Genomic DNA, 26,270 nt, shown 5'->3' on the forward strand with positions numbered 1-26,270 from the left:
TGAAGGTGAACCAGGCAGAGGAAAAGCTGATTTTCCATTTTTTTTTATTCTAGTACTACAGTTTACAGCCATTAGATGATAAACAATAAAACATCACTTTTTAGAAAATCCATATCCAAAGCCAACCTCAAGTACACAGTAATTTAAGTTAAATCCACTTTTAAAAAAAATTTCCTAATAGGTTTGGTACTTAATTTTTCTGTTTTACACACATAACTGGAACTTGTAAACGGGCAACTACCTTCTTATATGTGGAATTATAGTTTTTTCTTGTCCTTTCCTCCAAACCACATATATTAAATCATGGGACATTATATATCAACCCTCACCCAGGCTTTGGGTTATTCTATAAGGAAAAGCCTTTGTCAGAATTTGGCTGTCTCCTTCCTTTCCCATTCCCACAAAAAATGTGTGACTAAGTGGACAAAGAACTCAGCACTGGGCCTGTTTAAGACTCTGACCATATTCTCCAGAAGATTCTGATGGATGTTTTCTTCTAAATATCTTATAACTTTGCACCTATACAGAAGCATGTTTTAGAAGGTAAAACACTTGGGGCTTTATATAGTAGAATTTAAAAGCATGCTATGTGTAGGTTTTAGAAAGTTTAATTTTGGTATTTGATCACTCCTTCCAAATGCTTATAGAAAAGGCAACCCATCACCACAAAAGGTTGATGAAGAGAAGAATATAGCAGGAGCTTTGTTCATATAGGTGCAAATTATAAGAATTAAAATAAGTTCAAGAGCACAGGATCTTCCACTTCCATGAAGTTGGTCTAAACATATGTTCTTTGACTTGATTTTAGTTCAAGTCCAATCTGTGCAGGGACCTATATAAGCACACATGGAATCCATCGTACACTCTTAATTCTGGTTTTGCCAAGAAAAAGATAAAGAATTTTAAGAGCTGGAAGTGAAGGGGTTATCTGTGTCCCCACCTAAGCAGCTGAAGTGCTGCAAAGCATACCAGAAGGAAAAAAAAGAGAGAAAAAAACCCAAATATTTTGTCAGGACCTTTTGAAGGAATGAAGGCTTATGTAAAGCCCATCTCTTCAAATCAAAAATCATCTTAAAAAATCAAAGTATTTATAGGATTATTTACAATGTTAAAGCCTAGAGAGGGTTAGTCTGTGGTCACATAGAAACAGAAGCCCTGCTAATATTGCTTGTGGATATCTACTGGGAATCTGTATTTTTGTACTAAATAATAATAAAGAATATAAGTTTATCATTTATTTCCTATTCTGAAATGTTTTTCTAATAATTCAATTATTAGCTTCCCAGAACCTTTAGCAAATCTCCATCTGAACAAAAAGTAACAGAAACTTTTAAGTAAATGTTTCCAGGTAAGAAATGACAGGCCAGGCAGAATATCAACATTCATGTCTATACCCTGTCCTTTTTATTCCAATAAGAAAAGCAGGATAAGAAAAATGGGTACTGCATCATTTTTTTAATAGGAGAGGAGTGTTTCTATTAGACTCATTCTCTCTGAACTGCCTAAGTAGGAAGCGGAACTGCAGGAAAATGGCAGAGGTAGAAGATGACCAACATAAGGAGGGTTTCCCCAAGCGTCCACATTATTATGTTATCATAAGTTACCTAATTACTAACTTCATCTCTATGTATTTTAAAGAAATATAAGGTTGCTGTTTTTTCTGTTTTTTCTTTTTTTCAAAAGTCACTAAGGCAAACAAAGTTGCAAGCAATCTTGGTTACTGAGAATAGAAGTGTAGTGAAAGTGAAATACTAAGTACTATCCTTGTCTTGGGGATTAAACCTACATAACAAAAGTGAAAAGGGGTCATGGTTTAAGAGACACAGAACTATTTTAGAAGAGTCCGAGTTCACGTGGTAGTTACCTCTAGTTCATTACACTGCAATGGCAGAACAGGCTTGCAGATACAGACATGAACAATGCACCGAGAATCTGATATTATCAACGATTGGGTTGTAAAGGCATCATTGATATATGTACAGAGCTTCAATTCCCTAGGCTTTTTCAAAAAAGTGGTATTTTTATTTATTGGTCAACTCAGAAATAATTTCTCAAAGTTTACTCAGCTTTTAGTTAGGAACTTATACCAATTTTTCTAACCCTGGGGAGAAAACAATAAGAAAAACACCCAACCTACATCTCCAAATGGTTTTTTAAAAGTCCAACAAATTCAAAGTCAACTTTTTGGTGACATTTTATAGAGAATCAGAGCTTAAATGTAATAGCTTTCAGATTTCTTCCTTTTACAATTAAGTTGTGATATCAAACTTGTGACGTGACCAACTGAAAAATGCCTAATGATGTTTTGGGATCAGTTTATTTGCTGCACTATTTAAGGTCTTTGCCTGTTTCACCAAATCCTTTTCACTAAATAAAATAAAAATGACAATGAAGTGAAAGGGGAATGAGAAAATGGATAAACAGGAAACATAAAAATAGCAAGAGAATAGGTCAGCTTAATATTCAAAGAAATAAGTCATTATTTCTTTCTGTTTGCTTTAAATTCCAAGTCAAAGCATCATTGAAAATGAATTTGATACATTTCACTTCAAAAGCACAATTTATGAACAGTAAAATCATTTTGTTAAATCATAAACATATAACTATGTATGAGCAAGTATACAACTGTCTTTCCTAGGTAAGACTGATACATTTTTATTTGGCTATATAAGAGGTTTCAGGCTTATTTATAAATTTGCCATTAAGTTTTGAGTTAACATTAATATGCATTGTTGTTCAGGACCCTTACTAGTTAAGAATCATCTGAATATAAGAAGTCACTCATTAATCCATTCATTCATATATCTACTGAATGAATGCTTATATATTCAAAGCACTGTGACAGATCTAATGAGTGAACTCAAAAGATTAGTTAACTAATCTCAGGGAGCTTATGCTCGCATCGGAGGACACATATATAAAGGGTTAAAACGTAAAGTAGACAGTGAGAAGAGCCACAAACAGTATAGATAAATATGAATATGAAGCTATGGGAATTCCCAGAAAGATCATTTCTAGCTGCAAAGAGGTATCAGAGGAAACTCTGGGGAGGTGGCATTTGAGCCTAAACTTAAAAATGAAGAATAAGGGAGTGGGAAGAATTAGGACATTTCTAATTGGTGGAACTATCGGGAAAGAAATGAATGAGAAAACTGGGAAGTACGTCCAGGCACCAGTAGTTTAGTTTTGCTCAAGTGCAAGAAGGGTGACGAACAGGTGTTGAAGGTAGAAACATCAAATGACCTTGGGTGCCATGTCACATTCAATCTTGAAGACTCAGCCATTTCTCTTGGCTGCTGAGTTGCCAGACAGAAAATGGTAGTTTCACACAAACAGAGAAAGAGAGTAGCATAGGAAGAAGATGTGCTTTGGGCAGACTAAATTGTAGATACTGGTGAAAGATAGCTGCCCAAAGGATGAAAACTCAAGACTGGCCTCCAGATGAAGGTAAGAGCTGGGGAAACACACTGGAGGTGACAGTGGAAGCTACAGAACTACCCAGGAGAAAGAAAAGGGAGATAAAAAGAAAAGGGTTAAAGAAGGGAAAGATCCAGAATAGATCCTTGGAGGACACCTATCTCTCACTGCCTCTATATACCCCAGCATCCAAGTATTCAAAGACTTTTGTGATGAACAATAAAATCACAGAATTACATACATATATTTAAGGGTCCTTTCATGCTTTTAAGTATCCTTCCCCTAACCTATGATTCTGATAAGGGTTAAGAGTTCTGATGTTCAAAACAGTCGTCAAAGGCTGACCTTTCCTTTTTTTATTTTTTTTAAGGCTAGTCAAGTAACTGACATTTCCTAAAAACATTTCAGTCATACCTTAGAAAACATACATAATATTTAATTGGCTTTTTTTCTACCAGAATGTCTTATGCTAATTTGGAAGAATTTCATATTTTCTGTTTGCTGAATGTACAGCACATTCTCTTCACTATCAGCACTGACAACCAAAGTGTTTCATTAAAGAACCAGGACTTTTACCTTTGTTCAAGTTGTTTAATGGTAGCAGCCATCTGATTAGTCTTCTCTTCCAAGCGACTGTTTAGTTCACTTTTCTGTTTTACTCCTAAGTCTGAACTCTGTTATGGAAAATAATGATAAACAACCTGTATAACATAAATCCTAAAATTACAACCACACATGCCTTTTGAATCTAATGGTAAGTGGGAAAACAGAAATGTTCATATATTTTGATATCAGTTAATCTTCAAATGGAAAAAAAGCAATTTATCTAAAGTTAGTATTGTTATTTGCAGTGTTATCACAGTAATAGTTTATCAATGTATCACTTTCCAGTGTAAAAGCTAATAGAATATATAACTCAGCTGGCATAGTAGACTGCAGAATAGAAATTATACTATAGGATAAAAAAGACCCTCACCCTCTATTATAATGTGAAAAGTGGTCATGGTTTTCTATAACAGCAATACAGGATCCCATGAGAGTCTGATTCTGAAAGTAGTTTATAGGCAGCTAGCATTAAAATGAGATGTGATTCTTTCCTCTTGTAATTAAAGTGTGATTCTGGAGGATAAGATGGGAGAAGGGGAGCCCCAGGATTTTAGAAAGCCAGTGAATCTATTCCTCATACTTCCCCTACCTGCAACTTAAAGGCAAGTTCGTGCTTGAGAGCTCTGAGGTCATCCAGCTGCTGCCGAAGAGACACCAAGGCATCCTGCTTCTCACAGACATCCTTCTCCAGCATCTTCATGGCCAATTCCATCTCCTGCCTCATGCTGATCTGCATCTCCAGCTCTTTTTCAACATCCTGCCCCCAAAGGTAAGTACATTGCTTACACTCTGTTTCTTCAACTAAGTACAAACCATAATATTTCACAGGAAAAAGTATACCAAAACTCTCAGGTCGAATATTCTAGCAAAACAGCTTAAGCTACCATTCATTTTCAGAAACATTAACAATAATTAATTGATAATGAACAATAATTAGAATACACAATAACATTTGCCCAATAATGTACAAATCTGAAAAACCTGCTAAGCCAAAGGTAGTGCTATTTAATATGTCTAAAATATACACATATTTGAGACACTTCATTAGACCTTAAGACAACTGATGGTCATATCTTATTATAGAAATACACATACAGGATTACAGTAGTCAGCACAAAATGAAGCAGTTGCAATCCCCCTAAATGTGAATGTTGTTGATATATTCAAGAGCCCAGGGAACCCAGAGGACCATCTGGGTCCCTGAGGTAACATCGCAATTACTGAGGATGACTAGTATGGTTAAGAGGCTAACAGAATTTTTTTTTTTTTTTTTTGAGATGAAGTCTAGCTCTGTCACCCAGGCTGGAGTGCAGTGGCTCGATCTTGGCTCACTGCAACCTCCACCTCCCGGATTCAAGTGATTCTTCTGCCTCAGCCTCCTGAGTAGCTGGGACTATGGGTGCGTGCCACCACACTCGGCTAATTTTTTGTATTTTTAGTAGAGATGAGGTTTCACCATGTTGATCAGGCTGGTCTCGAATTCCTGACCTCGTGATCCGCCTGCCTCAGCCTCCCAAAGTGCTGGGATTACAGGTGTGAGCCACTGCGCTCGGCCGCTAAGAGAATTTTTAGTTCACTTAACATAAAACTTCTTTTTGTCTCAACCATTACTGCAACATTATTTGGGTGATCAAAGACACAAAGACCTGAGGATCTTCTGCAACTGCCTTGTGCCTTGGGCTCACCTAGGTCCTCGCCTCCTTTCTTAGTTTGCTTCCTTCTTAACAAACATTTGTCTTACTGTGATAAAAGGATATGAAAAATTTTAAGATTTTTATTATGTGCCACTTCACTGAGATTCTCGTTTTACATGATTAGCATTATAGAAAACGAATCACACCCCTTCTTAAAATGCTGACATGTATTATTTCTGCGACCTTTCTTATGAAAAGTATTACATTTTGAGATCTCAGTCACAAACACATAGAAGGCAAATGCTAAGTATTTTAAGGATGTTAAAATAACACCACTTTGCTTTCAAAAAATCTGAAATTCTGGCGGGGTGGGATGGCTCACACCTGTAATCCCAGCACTTTGGAAGTCTGAGGTGGGTGGATCACAAGGTCAGGAGTTTGAGACAAGCCTGGCCAATGTGGTGAAACCCCGTCTCTACTAAAAATACAAAAATGAGCTGGGTGTGGTGGCAGGCGCCTGCAATCCCAGCTATTTAGGAGGCTGAGGCAGGAGAATCTCTCGAACCCGGGAGATGGAGGTTGCAGTGAGCTGAGATTGCACCACTACACTCCAGCCTGGGCAACAGAGCAAGACTCCATCTCAAAAAAACAAAACAAAACAATAAATAAATAAATCTAAAATTCTGTTATATTCTGTCAATTTGTAACATACATATATTTTTGAGACAGGGTCTCCCTCTGTCACCCAGGCTGGAGTGCAGTGAGATCTTTGCTCACTGCAGCCTTAACTTCCTTGGGCTCAGGTGATCTCCCTCCTCAGCTTCCCAAGTAACTGGGAATACAGGCATGTACCACTAAGCATGGTTAATTTTGTAATTTTTGTAGAGATAGGGTCTCCCTATGTTGCCCAGGCTGGTCTCAAACTCCTGAGCTCAAGCAATCCTCCCAAAATGCTGGGATTACAAGTGTGAGCCATGGCACTTGGCCTGTAATAATTTTTTAGTACAAGTTAAGTCACTCCTTACTTTCAGGCTCCTCCTTATTCTTAAAGACTTTCTGGGGAGTTCCTTGTGTTTGTTATACTATCTAAACTCCAGGAAGAGTTAATACGTGGAAACCAGGGGTTATTAATATAGTAACACTAGCACCTGGAGAAAATCCAGTACAGGAACAGTATCCCTTATTATAAATTCTTTTTTAAAAAAGTATGATTGACACATAGTAATTTATGGTGTAACACGAACATGATGTTTCGATAATATAAAAATTGTGTAATGACCAAATCAGAGAAACGAACGCATGTATCATCTTAAACATTTATCATTTCTTTGTGATGAGAATATTAAAAAGTCTCTTTTCTTTCCAGCATAAAGAAAAGATGAATATTTAAGGTGATGGGTATCTCAAGAACACTGATTTGGTCTTTACAAATTACATGAGTATATTAAATTATCATATGTACCCTGGAACTATGTATATCTATTATGCATCAATAAAACAACAACAACAAACCTTTCTTCTAACTATTTTAAAATGTATATTAATGTTAACTCTAGTCACCACATACTATGCAACAGAGGACCAGAACTTATTCCTCCTATCTAACTATAGCTTTGTACCTGTTGACCAATCTCTTACTATCCCCTGCCTCCTCTCCCCCTAGTAACCACCACCTTACTCTCTATTTTTATAAGAACATTTTAGATTCCACATGGGTGTTATCACATGGCATTTCTCTTTCTGTGTTTGGCTTATTACACTTCACATAACGTCCTCCAGGTTCACCCATGTTGCCACAAATGACAGGATTTCATTCTTTTTTATCGCTGAATAGCCTCACATTGTGTTTATGTACCATGCTTTCTTTATCCATTCATGTGTTGATGAACACTTAGGTTGATGCCATATCTTGGCTACTGTGAATAATGCTGCAATAAACATAGGAGTGCAGATTCTCTTTGATATACACCCAGTAGTGGGATTGCTGGATCATATGCTAGACTGATTTTTAATTAATTTATTTTTTATTTTTTGAGACGGAGTCTGGCTCTGTCGCCCAGGATGGAGTGCAGGGATGCAATCTTGGCTCACTGCAGCCTCCACCTCCCAGGTTCAAGCAATTCTCCTGCCTCAGCCTCCCAAGTACCTGGGATTACAGGTGCATACCACCATGTCTGGCTTTTTTTTTTTTTTTTTTTTTTGTATTTTTAGTAGAGACAGGGTTTCACCATGCTGGTCATGCTAGTCTCGAACTCCTGACCTCATGTGATCCATCCACCTGGCCTCCCAAAGCGCTGGGATTACAGGTGTGAGCCACTGTGCCTGGCCCGATTTTTAATTTTTTAAGACAACCTTCATACTGTTTTACATAGTGGCTATACTAATTTATATTTTCACTAGCAGTGTGTAAAAGTTCTCTACATCCCTGTCAACACTTATCTTTCAATTTGATAGCTGTCATTCTGATTAGAGTGAGGTGATATACTCTCTATCTATATATTTATATGTATTTTTTTAATTTCTAAAAAAATCTTAAGACTAATACTGGATGATAAGTTTTCTATTTATATCTAACACCAATAATAAATCAGAAATAAAAGCTAAAAATAAAATAGAGTAATCTTACATTAACAATTCTTTGTAAAGAAAAGAGGAGCCACCACTCCAAGAATCTTTGCAGGGATAAGGACTTAGGTAGGAGTGAGACTGCATAGTTTAAAAAAGTAGGTTCTGTATACTTAACATTGCTGTAATACAAACTACAAAAGCAAAAAAATAAAAATTAACAAAATCTTATTGTTGAGAATACTCAGAAAAAGATTGAGAAAATATGATAAGGAATGTGGTTTAAAAAGAGATAAACCATTTTACAGGATCTATAGTTTTTCAGAACACTACTGATATTTCTAATCTTGGTCTGTATGATAAAACGTGTAAGTGGGCAGTTACCTTTTAATATATTACTGAACTATTAGAAATTAAGCAAAGTTTACCAATCGTAATTGTGTCTCTTCTTTTAAATGCTTTCTTGCTTCACTTAGTGCTTGTCCTTCTGCAGTTCTGTCTTGCTTGGGACCCTCGAAAAGACAAATAACATTGTACATATTTAAGGATTTGATCTATACAGAATTAGTAGACACTAACACTGCTACTTAGTAAGAAACAAAGATCATACTGAAGCAGGTATGATAATGTACAAACACAACAAAGAAATTGAAGAAGTCTAGTGTATTTTTAAAGGTTAAGCTGAATTCGGGGTTTCCTGACACTTTATTTAAAATCCTAAAACAGGTTACCAAACCAGATGACAGAAGTTTTAAAAATCAGCCTCTAAAAATAACATAGTATTCATTTCAAAATATGAGTTGGGTTATAGGTTTTCTTTTTTCTCTTTTTTGAGATGGAGTCTCACTCTGTCGCCCAGGCTGGAGTGCAGAGGCTCAATCTCTGCTCACTGCAACCTCCACCTCCTGGGTTCAAGTGATTCTCCTGTCTCAGCTTCCCGAGTAGCTGGGATTACAGGCGTGTGCCACCACACCTGGCTAATTTTTGTATTTTTGGTAGAGACGAGGTTTCACCATGTTGGCCAGGCTGGTCTTGAACTCCCGACCTCAGGTGATCTGCCCTCCTTGGCCTCCCAAAGTGGTGGGATTCCAGGCGTAAGCCACTGCACCCAGCCCAGGGGCTATAGGTTTAAATGTTAATACATTCAATCTCCAGAGAATTCACAACTGGCATCTTCAACTATCCAGCAAGATCACAGATAAAAACAAGCAGGTCATAAAAAAATTATTCTGAGCAGTCATGAAGTCCATGCATTAAAGTCAATCACTTTACTCATGGAAAACTGCTTTTGTCCCCTCGCAGAGCCTAGTAACTCTTTAAGAACAATTTTAATAACTATGGATTTGAATTCCTAGGGACAGTAGATTAGAAGCATGAAGATAAAAGGAAGTAAAGAGATCATCCTAGGGATAACAACACTAAGCATCAATAAAAAGTAAGAGATGCTAGTGAATATAAAAAAGATAGGGAAAAAAACATCCACAGAAATCGGGGAATATTTAAGTGTAGGTGTCAGAAGCTCCATCAATTTCAATAGCCTCCTAAAGTGGCACTATTATAATTTAGTAGAGAATTGTCAATGTTGGTAATTATGATCCTCAGTCATCATAAAGGGCTAAATGTATTAAATTATGTCCTTAATTAAGAAGGCTCGGAATTGTACAAAACATAAAGGTTTACAAAATTCTAATCAGACATGTATAAAAAGTTTGGTGCTTTAAGGAATTAAGTTATCTAGAAAATACATTCATATGGTAGCTCTTTCCCAGTGATATATAAATGAGGCGTCACTTCTTATAAAACAGTAACATGGTGTAAAAGTAATATTATATTTAACATAACAAATTGTTAAATACTGTATGAATCATTAGTACATAAAAACAAGAAACTGAATTAGACTGTTTTGTGAAGTCTCTAAACAGATGTAGGTGGCTGTGAAGCCAAGAAGCATCTTGTAGGAAAAGGCGCATAACCCTCCCACAACCTTCATCACACATGCATGGAGTCTAAATAAAAAGTGTACTTGATACAGGCCAGCTGATTAAAATAGTCCTTTAGAGACTCCCCTTTACCACTAACAAGTTGACATGCTCTCAATGAATATTTTATAAATCCAGTAAGATTAACCTTCCGATTGGATTCCAGTATGTAGGAACTTTCCTCTTTAACTCGTTCCATTTCTTCTTGTAAGGTAATGATCCTGTTGTTTGCAACTGCAAGCTGTGGATAAAATTTTAAAAATAATCTTTTATCTTTTTAAAATTAACATAGTATAAGATAATTCACAATCTGCTAGGATGTTATTCTCGGGCTTGGATATTCTTAGAAAGCAAGCAAGCTATAACCCAATAAAAATGTTATTATAGGAACTCAAAGGAAATATTTCTCTTTCTTTATTTTTCTGAGACAGGGCCTCGCTCTATTGCCCAGCCAGGAGTGCAGTGGCATGATCTCGGGTCACTGTAACCTCTGCCTCCTGGGTTCAAGTGATTCTCATGCTTTAGCCTCCCAAGTAGCTGGGACTACAGGCATGTACCACCAAGCCCAGCCAATTTTTGTCTTTTTAGTAGAGACAAGATTTCACCATATTGGCCAGGCTGGTGTTGAACTTCTGGCTTCAAGAGATCTGCCCACCTCGGCCTCCCAAAGTGCTAGGATTATAGGCGTGAGCCACTGCGCCTTAAGATGATCTCAAGGGTGTTCTTACAGATATACACATATTTAGTAAGAAAAAAAAATATTTATTAAGAACATCTATTTCTAAAATGTTTAATAAAGGGGTCCTGTCACACCATGGAACCCATGTGACAAACCCTCTATAAGATCTTTTATAGATGATTTCTTAAAAGATTAAAGACATGAACTCCAAAGTTCTCATGCTAAAAATTCCATTAAGCATTGAGGCGATTTTTCATTTCAATACCTAAAAAGATCAGGTAATGTTATTAGCAGTAAACTGCTATGGGGAAACATTTATATCTCTTTCTTAGAAGGAAAAAGTAAGGTGGAAACACTTTTTCCTTCTCTGCATCTACTAAACTCCCAGAGAATATGAAGGTGCCTGCACATGAGGCTGGGAGGAATAACCAAGCAGGCTCCTCTCAGCCAGGCTAGTCTCCTTCTCAGTTATTGTCTCCTCACTAGCAGTAGGTTCAGGCTCTGTTCAGTTCCTGTACTAACATGGTAAGCACAGAGAAGCTCATGCTTTCTGGGGGCAGGCCTGAAAACCCAGTTCTCTCTCAGATCCTGTGGCCTAAAAATGTACATGAAACCAATTCCGGGCAAGTAGGTCTCCTCTCTGGATCCAAGTATGCCCTCAGGCAGGTTGTTCCAAAATCTTGATTTAAGAGAAACGATTGGGAAACCTGATTATGGCTGCAGATCACAGGAGGCTTTCCAATTCAGCTTTACCAAAAATGAAGTAGACATTTATTTATCTATATATCTATTTATTTATTTGAGACAGGGTCTCCTTCTGTTGCCCAGGTTGGAGTGTGGTGGCACAATCTTGGCTACTGCAGCCTTGGTCTCCTGGGCTCAAGCAATCCTCCCGCCTCAGCATCCCGAGTAGCTGGGACTACAGTGTGCACCACAACACCCGGCTAATTTTTTTGGTGTAGAGACGGGGTCTCACTATGTTTCCCAGGCTAACCTTGGACTCTTGGCCTCAAATGATCCTCCTGCCTTGGCTTCCAAAGGGCTGGGATTACAGGTGTGAGTCACCATGCATGGCCTGAAGTGGGTATTTATATCTGCATCTGCTTAATTCTTCTTAGTCTGTCATTCAGATTCAAAACCCAGGAGGGGAAAAGAGGTCTGCTATCTTTTTGACCGGCCTTTTTTTTTTTTTTTTGAGATGGGGTTTCGCCATGTTGTCCAGGCTGGTCTTGGAATCCTGGCCTCAAGCGATCCACCCACCTTGACGTCCCAAAGTGTTGGGATTATAGGCGTGAGCCACCATGCCTGGCCTTACTGGCTCTCTTAACCCAAAACAGAAATGGGAAAAGGCAGAACTAATCCCATCTGCTCTCTTACAGCATATTTTCTTTAAGAAAGTAAGTGTTGTTGGTAAAATAAATAAGTAAATGAATAAATATTGTTAGTATTAACATAACTCTAAGGAAGACAAGTCTTATGACTGAGAGAATAAAATTAACAACTATATTTATTGAGTGCTTATGATGTGTTAGGTGCTGTTCTAAGCCCTAATCATGTATTAAATCATTTCATTCACACAGCAATCTCACAAAATGTTATTATTGCTATTTCCATGTTACAGATAAGTAAATCAAGGAATAGAAGCTTAAGTAATTGGCCCAGGATTAGAAGACTAGCAAGTGGCTGGGTGCAGTGGCTCATGCCTGTAATCCTAGCAGTTTGGGAGGCCGAGGTGGGTGGATCACTAGAGATCGGGAGCTCAAGAACAGCCTGGCCAACCTGGTGAAACCCTGTTTCTACAAAAATACAAAAATTAGCCAGCTGAGGTGGTGCATGCCTGTGGTCCCGGCTACTCGGGAGGCTAAGGCAGGAGAATTGCTTGAACCAGGAGGCGGAGATTAAAGTGAGCCGAGATGGCGCCACTGCACTCCAACCTGGGTGACATAGCAATACTCCGTCTCAAAAAAAAAAAAAAACAAAAACAAAAACCCAAAAACCAAAAACGAAACAAAAACCCCCCAAAAAACTAGCAAGTGCCAAAGCCAGGACATGAACCCAAGTAGCCTAACTTTACAGGGCATGCTTAATTGCTATGCTGTACAGATTCAACAAAGTAGCAGCAGAATAACAGTAAAAAATCTGTGCTGAACATTCCAAAAGTCTACATGATAAGATTTTAAGGACCATAAGCACAAATTAAAGTTTTAAGATTTATAAAATTTAAAAATTTTTGTCCAGAAGTAAAGGCCACAGAGTTGAGTAATAAAAAAGGAATTTTAAAACTATAATAATGAAAATGTTCATTCTAAAGAAAAACCAATTAAAAGCATCTTCCTGACTAGTGCTTCAATTTGATTTTATTTAAACTAAATTCATCCCATGGGGTGTAAGGGCATCATTACAATTAGAAATGAAGAAGGTGGGCCAGGCAAAGTGGCTATGCCTAGAATTCTGGCACTTTGGAAAGTCGAGGCAGGCGGGTTGCTTGAGCTCAGCAGTTCAGGACCAGCCTGGGCAACATGGCAGGACCCCCTCTCTACTAAAAATAGCCAGGTGTGGTGCTGTGTGCCTGCGATCCCAGCTACTTGGGAGGCTGAAGGTGGGAGATCACTTGAGCCTGAGGGGCAGGGGTTACAGTGAGCCATTGTGCCACTGCACTACAGCCTGGACAACAGAGTGAGACCCTATTTCAGAAAAAAAAAAAAAAAAAGAAAAAGAAATAAAGAAGGTAAACTCTTTGCCATCTGGACAATGTTATTTAGTATTTTTCATAAAAACATAAAATGCTATTTAAAGAAAAAATATCTGTAGCTAAGGCTTTGGCAAGTTAAGGAAAAAAATATTTTTATTAGAAGTAAACGATGAGGTTATTTTTCTGTTCTTATTTTAGGGACTTTTCTAAGAGTTTTCATATTCTTATCTGATCTTCAGAGTTAATTGTGAGGCTGAAAAGGAAGTATATTGTAAACACTCATTTTCCAGTGACGGAACTGAGCCCCTTGGAGGTCAAGTGACTGACTTACTCAGGAGCACATGAGTTACATAAGCATGATTTGTAGGCAGGGATTACAGATCTTCTGACCAGTACTCTTTACCTTATCTATGTAACTGTCCCAGGAAGAAAACAAGGACAAAGTGGGTGGGGAGTTTGCTAATTTGGAACATAAATCAATGTCTGGCACATATAAATATTTGTCTAGCTCTTGCACATAAACAGTGTGTGAAATGTTCACTGAATGAATGATGAATATGCTATATGCTAAACATTTAGTCTAAGCTAGCCCAGAAAAAACATGCACACAAAAGAAACCAAGATATGCCATCAACCAGACAACATGCCCCTACACAGTCTAATTGGGTAAATGAGATCCCTGCAATAAGCCAACTGGCCATTCTAGTCAGAATAAGGAGTTATGGGCCGGGCGCAGTGGCTCACACCTGTAATCCCAACACTTTGGGAGGCCGAGGTGGGTGGATCACCTGAGGTCAGGAGTTCAAGACCAGCCTGACCAACATGGAGAAACCCTGTCTCTACTAGAAAAATACAAAATTAGCAGGGGTGGTGGCACATGCCTGTAATCCCAGCTACTCGGGAGGCTGAGGCAGGATAATCGCTTGAACCCAGGAGACAGAGGTTGTGGTGAGCTAAGATCGTGCCATTGCACTCCAGCCTGGGCAACAGGAGCGAAACTCCATCTCAAAAAAAAAAAGAAAGAAAGAAAAGAGAAAAGAATAAGGAGTTACGTACTACAGTTGATATTATTTGAAAAGTCAAGTTCTTTCTTTCCGAGGTTACATAAAAATTATTGGTTCTACTAATGCATATTAAATTCTATAAGTCAATCAAAGAATTTCCAAAACTTACCTCCTCTGTCAGTTTAGTGTTGGATTTTTCTAATGCATCTACTTTTGTCTGAAGGTTGTTTACAGTAGCACTATAAAGAGAAAAAACAAATATCACTTTTGAAAAACAGACAATACCCTGTACCTTCCTTTTTAAACACTTCACACTTATCCTTCACTGTCTAATGTTCACAATTTTTTATTTTATTTTATTATTACTTTTTTAGACGGAGTCTCGTTGTGTCGCCGAGATGGGAGCGCAGTGGTGCGAGACTACAGGCATGCACCACCAAATCCAGCTAATTTTTGTATTTTTTGGTGGAGATGGGGTTTCACCCTGTTGCCCAGGCAGGTCTCAAACTGCTGACCTCAAGTGACCTACCTGCCTTGGCCTCCCAGAGTGCTGGGATTACAGGCATGAGCCACTGAGCCAGGCCTTAATGCTCACAAATCTTGACCTCTAAGCTTACAAAAGGCGTTATCAGCTTTAACTGCTATATCTTTGGCATTTGAGTTTTAATTCAATAAGTATTTATTCAATGAAATAAAAGAGTTCATTCCCTACAGAGTAAACTTTAAGGTTTATCTACATATGATAATAACAGGCTATAAGAATTAAATGCTTACATGCACCAAACCGTCTTCTAAATTATGTTATTTGCATTATTGCATTTATTCCTTTCAACAACCCTTTATGTCAGGTATTCTCATTTACAGATAAAGAAACTAAGGCATAGAAAGAGTAAATAATAGTGCCATTATTTATATTTCATTGTGAACTGTAACCATGTCTTTGCTTGGCTAACATCTCCATAGTTCATTAAAGTCATTATATTAGTTCTCAGTCTCCAGAGAAAATGTACTTAAATTGTTTTGAATTTGCTAGGTGGAACCAAGACTACTTAAAACTTTACTGATAGTAGTATAATCATATTATAAGTTTTACTTAAATTAAAAATGTCTATTTTTCATAAGAGAACTACAAACAAGATAATAATTAATGAATATATTATTCTTCAAAATTATTCAGTAGTCTTAACAAGAACATCAAAGTACTTGAGAATACCAATAGCTTTTGGATAGCTCTTCTCAGGCGAGAGGAAACTGTTTTATGTTCCGGAAAGTTCTGAAAATACAGTGGTCCACTCTTATCTATAGTTTTGCTTTCTGTGGTTTCAGTTACCTGCACTCAGCTGTGGTTCAAAAATAGGTAAGAATAGTACAGTAAGATACTATTCTCCCTCTGGGACTTTCTTGGGCAAAGCTGGGCATGTATTTTTTTCTTACATGTAAATAAGGATTTTGATAGACTCATGTATAAACATTTTGTTTAAATCCCATATAAGATATCCAAATCTGATTTGTGCTCTCTATGAAACAAACAATAGAGGGAAGTATGAGTATGTTCAAAAAACACACATAAATAAGGATTATCCAGTAAGGATTTTTATTTCTCCTAAGAGAAAAAAAACAAACAAACTGTGAACATATATACAACACTGAATTGTCATAAGGACAGTGGCCCTTAGAAAATCTTTTGGAAATAATGATTTCTCAATGCACAAAATCTTGAAACTGGTATTTCTAACGCTTTCTTTCTCGTTCCTTCTCTTTCTTTAATTTTTGTTTTGTTTTGTTTTGAGACGGAGTCTGGCTCTGTCGCCCGGGCTGAAGTGCAGCGGGGCGATCTCGGCTCACTGCAAGCTCCGCCTCCAGGGTTCACGCCACTCTCCTGCCTCAGCCTCCCGTATAGCTGGGACTACAGGTGCCCGCCACCGCGCCGGGCTAATCTTTTTGTATTTTTAGTAGAGACGGGGTTTCACCATGTTAGCCAGGATGGTCTGGATCTTCTGACCTCGAGATCCACCCGCCTGAGCCTCGCATAGTGCTGGAATTACAGGCGTGAGCCACCGTGCCCGGCCTATTTAATTTTTAATTAAACTTGAATGTTTTATTCACTGTGCTCAGACATAGAATAGCCATAGTCATTTTAAGGACAATAAGAAATATAAATACAGAAAACTGAAGGGGGAAAAAAAACCTGAGAAAACTAGGAAGAAGTTCAATGAAAAGGAAATAAAAGGATGTGTTGATTTTGAGGCAGGCACTACATTCATATTACTTTTATTATAGTCTATTGTTAAAATTGTTTTATTTTATTATTGTTGCTAATTTCCTACCTTGCCTAATTTATAAATTAAACTTAAACATAGCTATATATGTATAGGAAAAAACATAGTATATATAGGGTTTGGTACTATCTGTGGTTTCAGATATCCTTTGGCGGTCTTAGAATATATCCCCTCCACATAAGGGGCAACTACTGTACTTTGTGACTACTTGGTGAATTAACCGTAATAATGGCAAAGAAATTCAATTTATATATTAAATGAATGCTATTAATTCAATGTACAAATAAAAAATGCAGGGAAGCAAAGTATGTATCTTTTTTTTTTTTTTCAGGCAGGGTCTGGCTCTGTAACCCAGGCTGGGGTATAATGGCAAGACCAGGGTTCATTGCAGCCTCAACTTCCCAGGCTCAAGTGATCCCCGCACCTCAGCCCCACAAGTAGCTGAGATTACAATCGCACACCCAGCTAGTTTTATTGAGTTTTTTAATAGAGACAAGGTCTTGTTATGTTACCCTAGCTCATCTTGAACTTCTGAGCTCAAGCAATCCTCCCGCCTTGGCCTCCTAAAGTGTTGGGACTACAGGTTTTGAGCCACCACACCTGGACGATATGATTAATTTAAAGGTACTAATATAATGAGTGGTTTACACAAGATCAGCCCTGAAATATGCAGCTATATCTACTCAACTGAAAAAGCCACCCATTTCAACTGTATGTCACATATTTAAAAATTCTTAACTGAATGTATTTATGTATTTATTTATCTATTTAATCACTAGTTATAATTACGTACATAATATTATATACTGCTATTTTATATTATATATAACATTATATACTGCCTTTCACTAAAGGTCACCAAAACTGTTAAATGCCATTTATTTATCTAGTGCCTAACTCAGTGCCTGGCAAGCAGGAATTCTACAAATATTTGTTGAACGTTGTCTGAATTTATCCTCACTGCTCATCTTACTCTTCCCTTCTCCTTCAACAATTCCCCAGTAAAGTAATATATTTATTCATTATTTACTTTAAATGTCTGTTCAGTTCTTCTACATAGTTCTTCTGGTCCAGAATTGCAGTAATCTGACCGTCTCTGGGGGAAGGGGAAGAAAACAGAAATAAACTAAATAACATAAGAAATACCAAAATCCCAACCCTACCTCACCCCATCTTTTCATAAAACATGAGAAAAAAATTGTGGCACAGATACACTGAACCATAAGACAGATTTGATGTAAAACCCTCTTGACATATCAACAAGAGTCAAGAGTTTAAAAATGACAAAACCCCACACTAATAAAGCTCTTGTTGTAGCTTACAAACCTTAGTATTAATAATTTAGGTCACAGGTATGATGTTGCAATCTATTAGACGCATTTAAAGGATAAAAATTTTCTTGTTAATAGGTTTTTCAGCTTCAGTAGTAGTACTTAATAGTAACAATTTCCAATCGTCATAGGACTTGAATTAAGCTCACTCTGATGTAATATAGCTGTTCTCAAGGGCTAAATATTTGTCTGTAAGTGCTATTTAATGTTTAAAGTGAATGGTTAAAAAGGCTTTCATAAAGATCAAATGTTTATATTATATAATACATATTTAATATATATATTTAATATTTTATATATATAATTATATATATATATGGATTTTTTGTTTTGTTTTAGCTTTCTTGAGACGGAGTCCCATTCTGTCACCCAGGCTGGAGTGCAATGGTGTGATCTCGGCTCACTGCAACCTCGGCCTTCTGAGTTCAAGTGATTCTCCCGCCTCAGCCTCCCAAATAGCTGGGATTACAGGTACCTGCCATCGTGCCTGGCTCATTTTTTTTTTTTATATTATTGTAGAGATGGGGTTTCACCATGTTTCCCAGGCTGGTCTCAAACTCCTGATCTCAGGTGATCTGCCTGCCTTGGCCTCCGAAAGTGCTGGGATTACAGGCATGAGCCACCACACCCGGCCCAAATGTTTATTATTACATGAAAAAAAAAACTGGATAAAGGAGGTTCGCAACTACAACCAACTAATCTATAGTGACAAAAGATAAACAGCCAGATTTTTCAGCTGAAAGATAAAATTAGGGCCCCAAACCTATACAACTACCAAAAGAATAGTGAGACAATCTTAGCTCTGTGTCAAAAATCAAAAACATCAGACTAATTATGGTTTCAATGGCTACACTTATAAAGAGAATAGATGTGCTTCTGATCTCTAATTACTAAGTACCCTGATGAATATTTTAATTTTAGATTTACAAGAAGAGGTATAAAGGCAGTACAGAGTTCCCATGTACCTTCACTCAGTTTCCCCTAATGTCAACATTTTACATAACTTCACGGTGCATATTTCATATTGCCAATTTTAAGCAAACTGAGAATGCAACTCCTCTGGTCAAAATGACCATGTTTTTAAACCCTGCTCTAAGACATGGAGAATTGGAATCCTTTAGAAAATATTTATTTTCTTTGCCCCTGAACCACATAGCAGGAAAATCATTAAACAAACAAAAAAACCCTTTTAGGGTTTAGTGGTAGGCATAATAGTCAGATATTTCTGGCAAGACTTTATTAAAGCTATATGATCAGAAATTCTTTCAGCAAGTCTGCTAAAACAGTGTTGTTGTAAACTTTAAATACTACCAAAGGAAAAAAAAAATACTACATCAGGAGAAAAGAAACCTAATTTTATTTGTACGTACCCTTCAGTACCCTTACTGCTGTTCCCGTCCTTGAGATACATTGAAAAATCTATAACTCCAACCTACAGAGAGAATTTTCAGGTTTTAATACAAAATTAGATATTCTTTACAAGACATAACACAATGTCTCCTTCTAGGCACTCAAAATAGTAATACAGTCATGACACTTACTAGAAATGTATGATTAAAAATGTACTGTTTTACTTTCAGTTTAATCAAGAATTAACAAGGGCGGGAAGTAAAGAATCAAGATTATGTCAATAAGACTAGAAGACCAGATCACAACTAAGACAGTCAACGGAATACTTAATATAAATAAGGTCTAAAGTTTCTTTCTCTTTTGCTTATTTCGAGTATTCCGCTACTGAATCCCTGTTCATTTTTAGAAATAACTTTTTAAAAATCAGCACATTTCCCCTGCAGAAGTTTCAGAAAATACAGCTAAACAAAAGGGGAAGTAATATTAAACACTCATAATCCCAACCACCATAGATGACCATTGCTAACATTTTGGTGTCTATTCCTCCAAACTTTCATTGATGTATACGTGTTCATTTTTCAAGATTGCCACTTTATGATTTAGCTTATTTCTTTTTAAAAATCCATGCCAAAGGCCAGGCACAGTGGCTCACGCCTGTAATCCCAGCACTTCGGGAGGCCAAGGCGGGTGGATCACCTGAGGTCAGGAGTTCGAGACCAGACTGACCAACATGGAGAAACCCTGTCTCTACTAAAAATACAAAAATTAGCTGGGCATGGTGGCACATGCCTATAATCCCAGCTACTCAGGAGGCTGAGGCAGGAGAATCGCTTGAACCCGGGAGGTGGAGGTTGTGCTAAGATGAGATCTCACCATTGCACTCCAGCCTGGACAAGAGCAAAACTCCGTCTCAAAAAAAAAAAAAATCCACACCAAAAAATCGTACTTCCCTTTCTATTTTACCAGAATAAAACATAACAGAAGTTTGTGATGGAATTTCATACAGAAAGGGTGAGAAGTAATTAAAGTGAAAACATTATTTATTGGGCAATTAATGTATACTAGGCCCTGTTCTAACTGCATTACATCAAGAAATCTGAAACAAGAAACTAAGTAATTATAAAATATATTCAGCTAGAAAATGAGGAAGCCAGAATCTAAAACTAGACAGTTAGCTTCAGAGCCTTTACTCTTAACTACCATGCTTTAATGGCCTGCAGTACAGTTGGCTCTCCTTATCAGCAAGTCCTAGAACCCAGGGACACAGAGGGCTGACTTTAAGGGGCTTGAGCATTGTGAGTGTTGGTATTCAGAGAGGTCCTGGAAACAATCTCCTTTGGATACTGAAGGACAACTGTCCAGTTGATCCCTGAACAACATGACTTTGAACTGTGCGAGTCCACTTATATACTATATATACACAATATAAAATATGTATTTACATTTATATTATATTATTTTATTTTATTTTTGAGACAAAGTCTCACTCTGTCATCCAGGCAGAAAAAAATAAAGGTTTTCCTCCATCTCTGCCATTCCTGAGACAGCAAGACCAACCCCCTCCTCTTCCTCCTTGTCAGCCTGGTTAGTGTGAAGACCTTTATGATGATCTGGTTCCTTTATGATAATCCATTCATTTAAATGAATAGTAAATATATTTTCTCATCTTTATAATTTTCTTATAACATTTTCTTTTCTCTAGCTTACTTTATTGTAAGAATACAGCATATGAAATATACAATAGGCCAGGCACCATGGCTCATGTGGGATGTTTCTACCATGTGGTGCCTTACTCTGGTGTTCAAGAGTCAACTGCATATATTTTAGTATACACACATGCACACACACCTCATTTTATTGCCCTTTGCTTCACAGATATTGCACTTTTTACAAATTGAAGGTTTGTGGCAACCCTGCGTCAAGCAAGTCTATTAGTGCCATTTTTCCAACAGCATGTGCTCGCTTCATGTCTGGGTTTCACATTTTGGTAATTCCCACAGTACTTCAAACTTTTTCATTATTTTTATATCTGTTGTGATAATCTGTAATCAGTGATCTTTGATGCTACTATCAAAATTATTTTGGGGCTCCATGAACTACACCCATATAAGATGGCAAGCAATCCATAACTGTGTGTGTTCTGACTGCTCTACTTACTGGCCGTTCCCCCATCTCTCTCCCTTCTCCTTGGCCTCTCTATTCCCTAAGACACAACAATACTGAAATTAGGCCGGTTAATAACCCTGCAATGGCCACTAAGTGTTCAAGTGAAAGGAATAATTGCACATTTCTTACTTTAAATCAAAAGCCAGAAAAAGTAAAGCTCAGTGAAGAAGGCATGTCGAAAGCCAAGATAGGTCAAAAGGTAGGCTTTTTGGGCCAAACAGCCAGGTTGTGAAAGCAAAGGAAAAGTTCTTGAAGGGAATTAAGTGCTACTCCAATGAACAAATGAATGACAAGAAAGCAAAACAGCCTGATTGCTGAAAGGAATAAAGTTTGAGTGGTCTGTATAGAAGATCAAACCAGGCCGGGCGCGGTGGCTCAAGCCTGTAATCCCAGCACTTTGGGAGGCCGAGACGGGCGGATCACAAGGTCAGGAGATCGAGACCATCCTGGCTAACACGGTGAAACCCCGTCTCTACTAAAAAGTACAAAAAACTAACCGGGCGAGGTGGCGGGCGCCTGTAGTCCCAGCTACTCGGGAGGCTGAGGCAGGAGAATGGCGTGAACCCGGGAGGCGGAGCTTGCAGTGAGCTGAGATCCGGCCACTGCACTCCAGCTTGGGCGACAGAGCGAGACTCCGTCTCAAAAAAAAAAAAAAAAAAAAAAAAGAAGAGCAAACCAGCCACAATATTCCCTTAACCAACACCGCAAGGCCCTAATGCTCTTGAATTCTATGGAGATTGAGAAGTAAAAAAGCTGCAGAGGAAAAGCCTGAAGTTAGCAGCGGCTGGTTTACGAAGTTTAAGGAAAGAAACTGTCTCCATAACATAAAAGTACAAGTTGAAGCAGCAAGCGTTGATGTAAATAATAGAAGCTGTAGCAGGTTATCCAGAATATCTAATTAAGATAATTGATGAAGGTGGATACACTCAACAACAGATTTTCGTTGTAGTCAAAACAGCCTTCTATTAGACAATGCCACCTAGGACTTTCATAGCTATAGATGAGAAGTCAATGCCTGGCTTCAAGGCTACAAAGGACAGACTGACTCTCTCGTTAGAGGCTAACGCAGCTGGTGACTTTAAGTTGAAGCCAGTGCTCATTTACCATTCTGAAAATCCTAGGGCCCTTAAGAATGATGCTAAATCTACTCTACCTATGCTCTATAAGTGGAATAGCAGGCTGGGCGTGGTGGCTCATGCCAGTAATCCCAGTACTTTGGGAAGCCAAGGCAGGGAGATCACTTGAGGCCACCAGTTTGAGATCAGCCTGGGCAACATGGCAAAACCCTGTCTCTACTATAAATACAAAAATTAGCCGGGTGTAGTGGTGGTGCATGCCTGTAGTCCCAGCTACTCAGGAGGATGAGGCATGAGGATTGCTTGAGCCCAGAAGGTGGAGGTTGCAGTAAGCTGAGGTGGTGCCACTGCATTCCAGCCTGGGTGACACATCAAGACTCTGCCTCAAAAAAACAAAAAACAAAAACCAAAACAACAACGGGTACAGCAAAGACAGCACATCTGTTTACAGCATGGTTTACTAGAGTATTACATAAACTTAGTTGATAAAGCAGCAGCAAGATTTGAGAGGACTGATTCCAATTTTGAAAGAAATTCTACTGTGGGTAAAATGCTGTCAAACAGCATGGTATGCTACAGAGAAATCTTTTGTAAAGGAAGCCAATTAATGTGGCAAACTTCACTGTTGTCTTATTTTAATAAATTGCCACAGCCACCTCAACTTTCAGCAACCACCAAGCTCAGTCAGCAGCCATCAACACTGAGGTAAGACCCTCTCCCAGCAAAAAGATTACAACTCACTGAAGGCTCAGGTGATTGTTAGCATTTTTTAAGCAATAAAGTATTTTTAAGTTAAGGTATGTACACTATTTTTTACACATACACTATTACATACTTAATAATAGTGTAAACAAACTTTTTATTTAAAACATTTTTTTAGAGTTTTATTTTGAGACAGGGTCTCACTATCACCCAGGCTGGAGTGCGGTGGCACAATCATGGCTACCTATAGCCTTGACCGCCCAAGCTCAAGTGATCCTCCTGCCTCAGCCTCCCAAGTAGCCACCAGAACCAGATAATTTTTTATTTTTTGTAGAGACGGGGTCTCACTATGTTGCCCAGGCTGGTGTCAAACTCCTGGGTTCAAGCGATACTCCCACCCCAAAGTGCAGGGATTTCAGGTGTGAACCATCGCACCTGGCCTAGTATAAACAAACTTTTACATGTACTGGGAAACCAAAAAATGCATGTGACTTGCTTTATTATGATATTTGCTTTACTGTTGTGATCTGACACCAAACCTGCAATATCTTGGGTTTGCCCGTGTTTGTGTGTGTGTGTATGTGTATGTAAATATGTATGTGTGTGTGTATATATATATTTAACAGAAAGTACAGCCAAGACAAGAATCTGAAAAACATTCGTAACATATAAATGAGCCAAACTGGAAGGAAAAACAACCTATTTTTTTATATTCCCATCAAAATGGAAAGAAATCCTGTTTATGACACATACAATATGGCCTAATTTGGTTGGTATAACCTAATCACATCCACTTCTGAGATAGCAGAACTCAGAGTGACATGCATGGTAATGAGTCTCTTTCCCATACCTGAGAGTCCAAGTCTTCTCCTTTCATACAGAAATTGGCATCAATGACATTCAGACCCACCAACAGACCAGCAATTATGGCTCCTTCTTCTTCCATCATGAGGGCATTGGGTTCATAGAATTCACTGTAAGAGAAATCCACGGAATTCCTTATTGTAACAAAAGTCTTAAAAATTCAGTGATGTAATCACGAGACAAGGACAAAAATGCTTGCTTCATGGTTGATTATAGTCATCTACAAAAATAGTAAAGAAATTACAAAAAGAAAGGCTTTAATAAATATTTTATTTTTAGATAACAGGTGGATGTTGGCAAGTGGAACTGGAGAAAAATTTTTTTAAAAGAAAAAAGATAATAGGTGCATGAATAGATTCTTTAGATAACAGTCTCGCAGAAAGATGCGTGATTGAACAGTATTGTGGTTGAGGCAGGTATTCAGACTTTTCTGACATATTTGTACTTGTGATGTACCGTCACATAATTTTGCAATCTTTTATGCATCTTAAAGCATTTGTTTGGTATTTGTTTTATGCAATCTTTTATGCATCTTAAAGCATTTGTTTGGTAGCTCGGTGTGGTGGTTCGCATCTGTAATCCCAACACTTGGGGAGGCCAAGGCGGGAGGACTGTTTGAGACCAGGACTTAGAGACCAGCTTGAGCAACATAGTAAGACCCCATCTCCATTAAAAACAAACAAAAAAAATTGAATGGATAAAAATTATTGGCTGGGCACAATGGCTCATGCCTGTAATCCCAGCACTTTGGGAGGCCGAGGCAGGTAGATCACTTGAGGTCAGGAGTTCGAGACCAGCCTGGCCAACATGGTAAAACCCCATCTCTACTAAAAATACAAAAAATAACTGGGTGTGGTGGTACACGCCTGTAATCCCAGCTACTCAGGAGGCTGAGGCAGGAGAATCGCTTGAACACAGAAAGCGGAGGTTGCAGTACTCCAGCCTGGGTGACAGAACACGACTCTGTCTCAAAAAAAAAAAAAAAATTTGTGAAGACCCATAGATAATTAAATACTGCTTACAATGCACCTAAATTACTAATACACACACAAAGAAACCAGTGATGTAATTCATATGATTTAACTATTGCATTCCTTGGTATTTATCCAAATGAGTTAAAAACTTATGTTCACATAAAAACCTGCATACATGTGTTTATAGCAGTTTTACTCTTAAATGCCAAAATTTGGGAGCAACCAAGATGTTCTTCAGTAGATGAATGGACAATGGCATATGACTTAGCACTAAAAAAAGGGAGCTATCGCTGGGCGCAGTGGCTCACGCTTGCAATCTCAGCACTTTGGGAGGCCAAGGCGGGTGGATCACCTGAGGTTGGGAGTTCGAGACCAGCCTGACCAACATGGAGAAACCCTGTCTCTACTAAAAAAAAAAAAAAAACAAACAAAATTAGCCTGGCATGGTGGCACATGCCTGTAATCCCAGTTACTCGGGAGGCTGAGGCAGGACAATTGCTTGAACCTGGGAGGCGGAGGTTGCGGTGAGCCGAGATTGTGCCATTGCACTCCAGCCTGAGCTGGACAAGTGTGAAACTCTGTCTCAAAGAAAAAAAAAAAAAAGAAAGAAAGAAAACAGGGAGCTATCAAGCCACGGAGGAAACTTAAATGCATATTACTAAGTGAAAGGTGTCAGTCTGAAAAGGCCATATACTGTATGATTCCCACCACATGACATTCTGGAAAAAGCAAAACCATAGAGACAGTAAACCCCTGGAAACCACAGTACTCTCACAGTACGATCAGTAGTTATTAGGGGTGTAGGACAGAGAGATGAATAGGCGGAGCGTAGAGGATTTTTTAGGGCCGTGAAACTACTTTGTATGGTATTATAATGACATATGGATACATATCATTATACATCTGTCAAAATCCATAAAACATACAATACCAAGAGTAAACCTTAATGTAA

At 38.1% G+C, this 26,270-nt stretch overlaps 1 protein-coding gene across 13 annotated transcripts in view; it reads right to left on the reverse strand.

The window, feature by feature from the left end:
* The window catches only part of RUFY3 (RUN and FYVE domain containing 3), a 104,289-nt gene that overhangs the window by 15,484 nt on the left and 62,535 nt on the right, over positions 1 to 26,270 (reverse strand). For 10 of the 13 annotated variants that reach the window (XR_004437987.1, XM_033214498.1, XM_033214497.1 and 7 more), the window contains 8 exons: positions 24,331 to 24,454; positions 19,557 to 19,618; positions 17,886 to 17,951; positions 14,746 to 14,815; positions 10,350 to 10,442; positions 8,651 to 8,734; positions 4,613 to 4,780; positions 3,994 to 4,091 (listed from right to left, as the gene is read on the reverse strand). Coding sequence is in view for 12 of the 13 variants with exons in the window: in XM_033214498.1 (XP_033070389.1) it covers positions 3,994 to 4,091; positions 4,613 to 4,780; positions 8,651 to 8,734; positions 10,350 to 10,442; positions 14,746 to 14,815; positions 17,886 to 17,951; positions 19,557 to 19,618; positions 24,331 to 24,454 (765 nt within the window). In the remaining variant the exon portion in view is untranslated. Of the gene's footprint in view, positions 1 to 27; positions 2,368 to 3,993; positions 4,092 to 4,612; positions 4,781 to 8,650; positions 8,735 to 10,349; positions 10,443 to 14,745; positions 14,816 to 17,885; positions 17,952 to 19,556; positions 19,619 to 24,330; positions 24,455 to 26,270 lie in introns of those variants that run through there. The other 3 variants (XM_033214504.1, XM_033214503.1, XM_033214505.1) reach the window with 1 other exon arrangement.

Source organism: Trachypithecus francoisi, unplaced genomic scaffold, assembly GCF_009764315.1.
Source record: "Trachypithecus francoisi isolate TF-2019V2 unplaced genomic scaffold, Tfra_2.0 Lachesis_group1, whole genome shotgun sequence".
In the NCBI taxonomy this organism is placed as follows: domain Eukaryota; kingdom Metazoa; phylum Chordata; class Mammalia; order Primates; family Cercopithecidae; genus Trachypithecus; species Trachypithecus francoisi.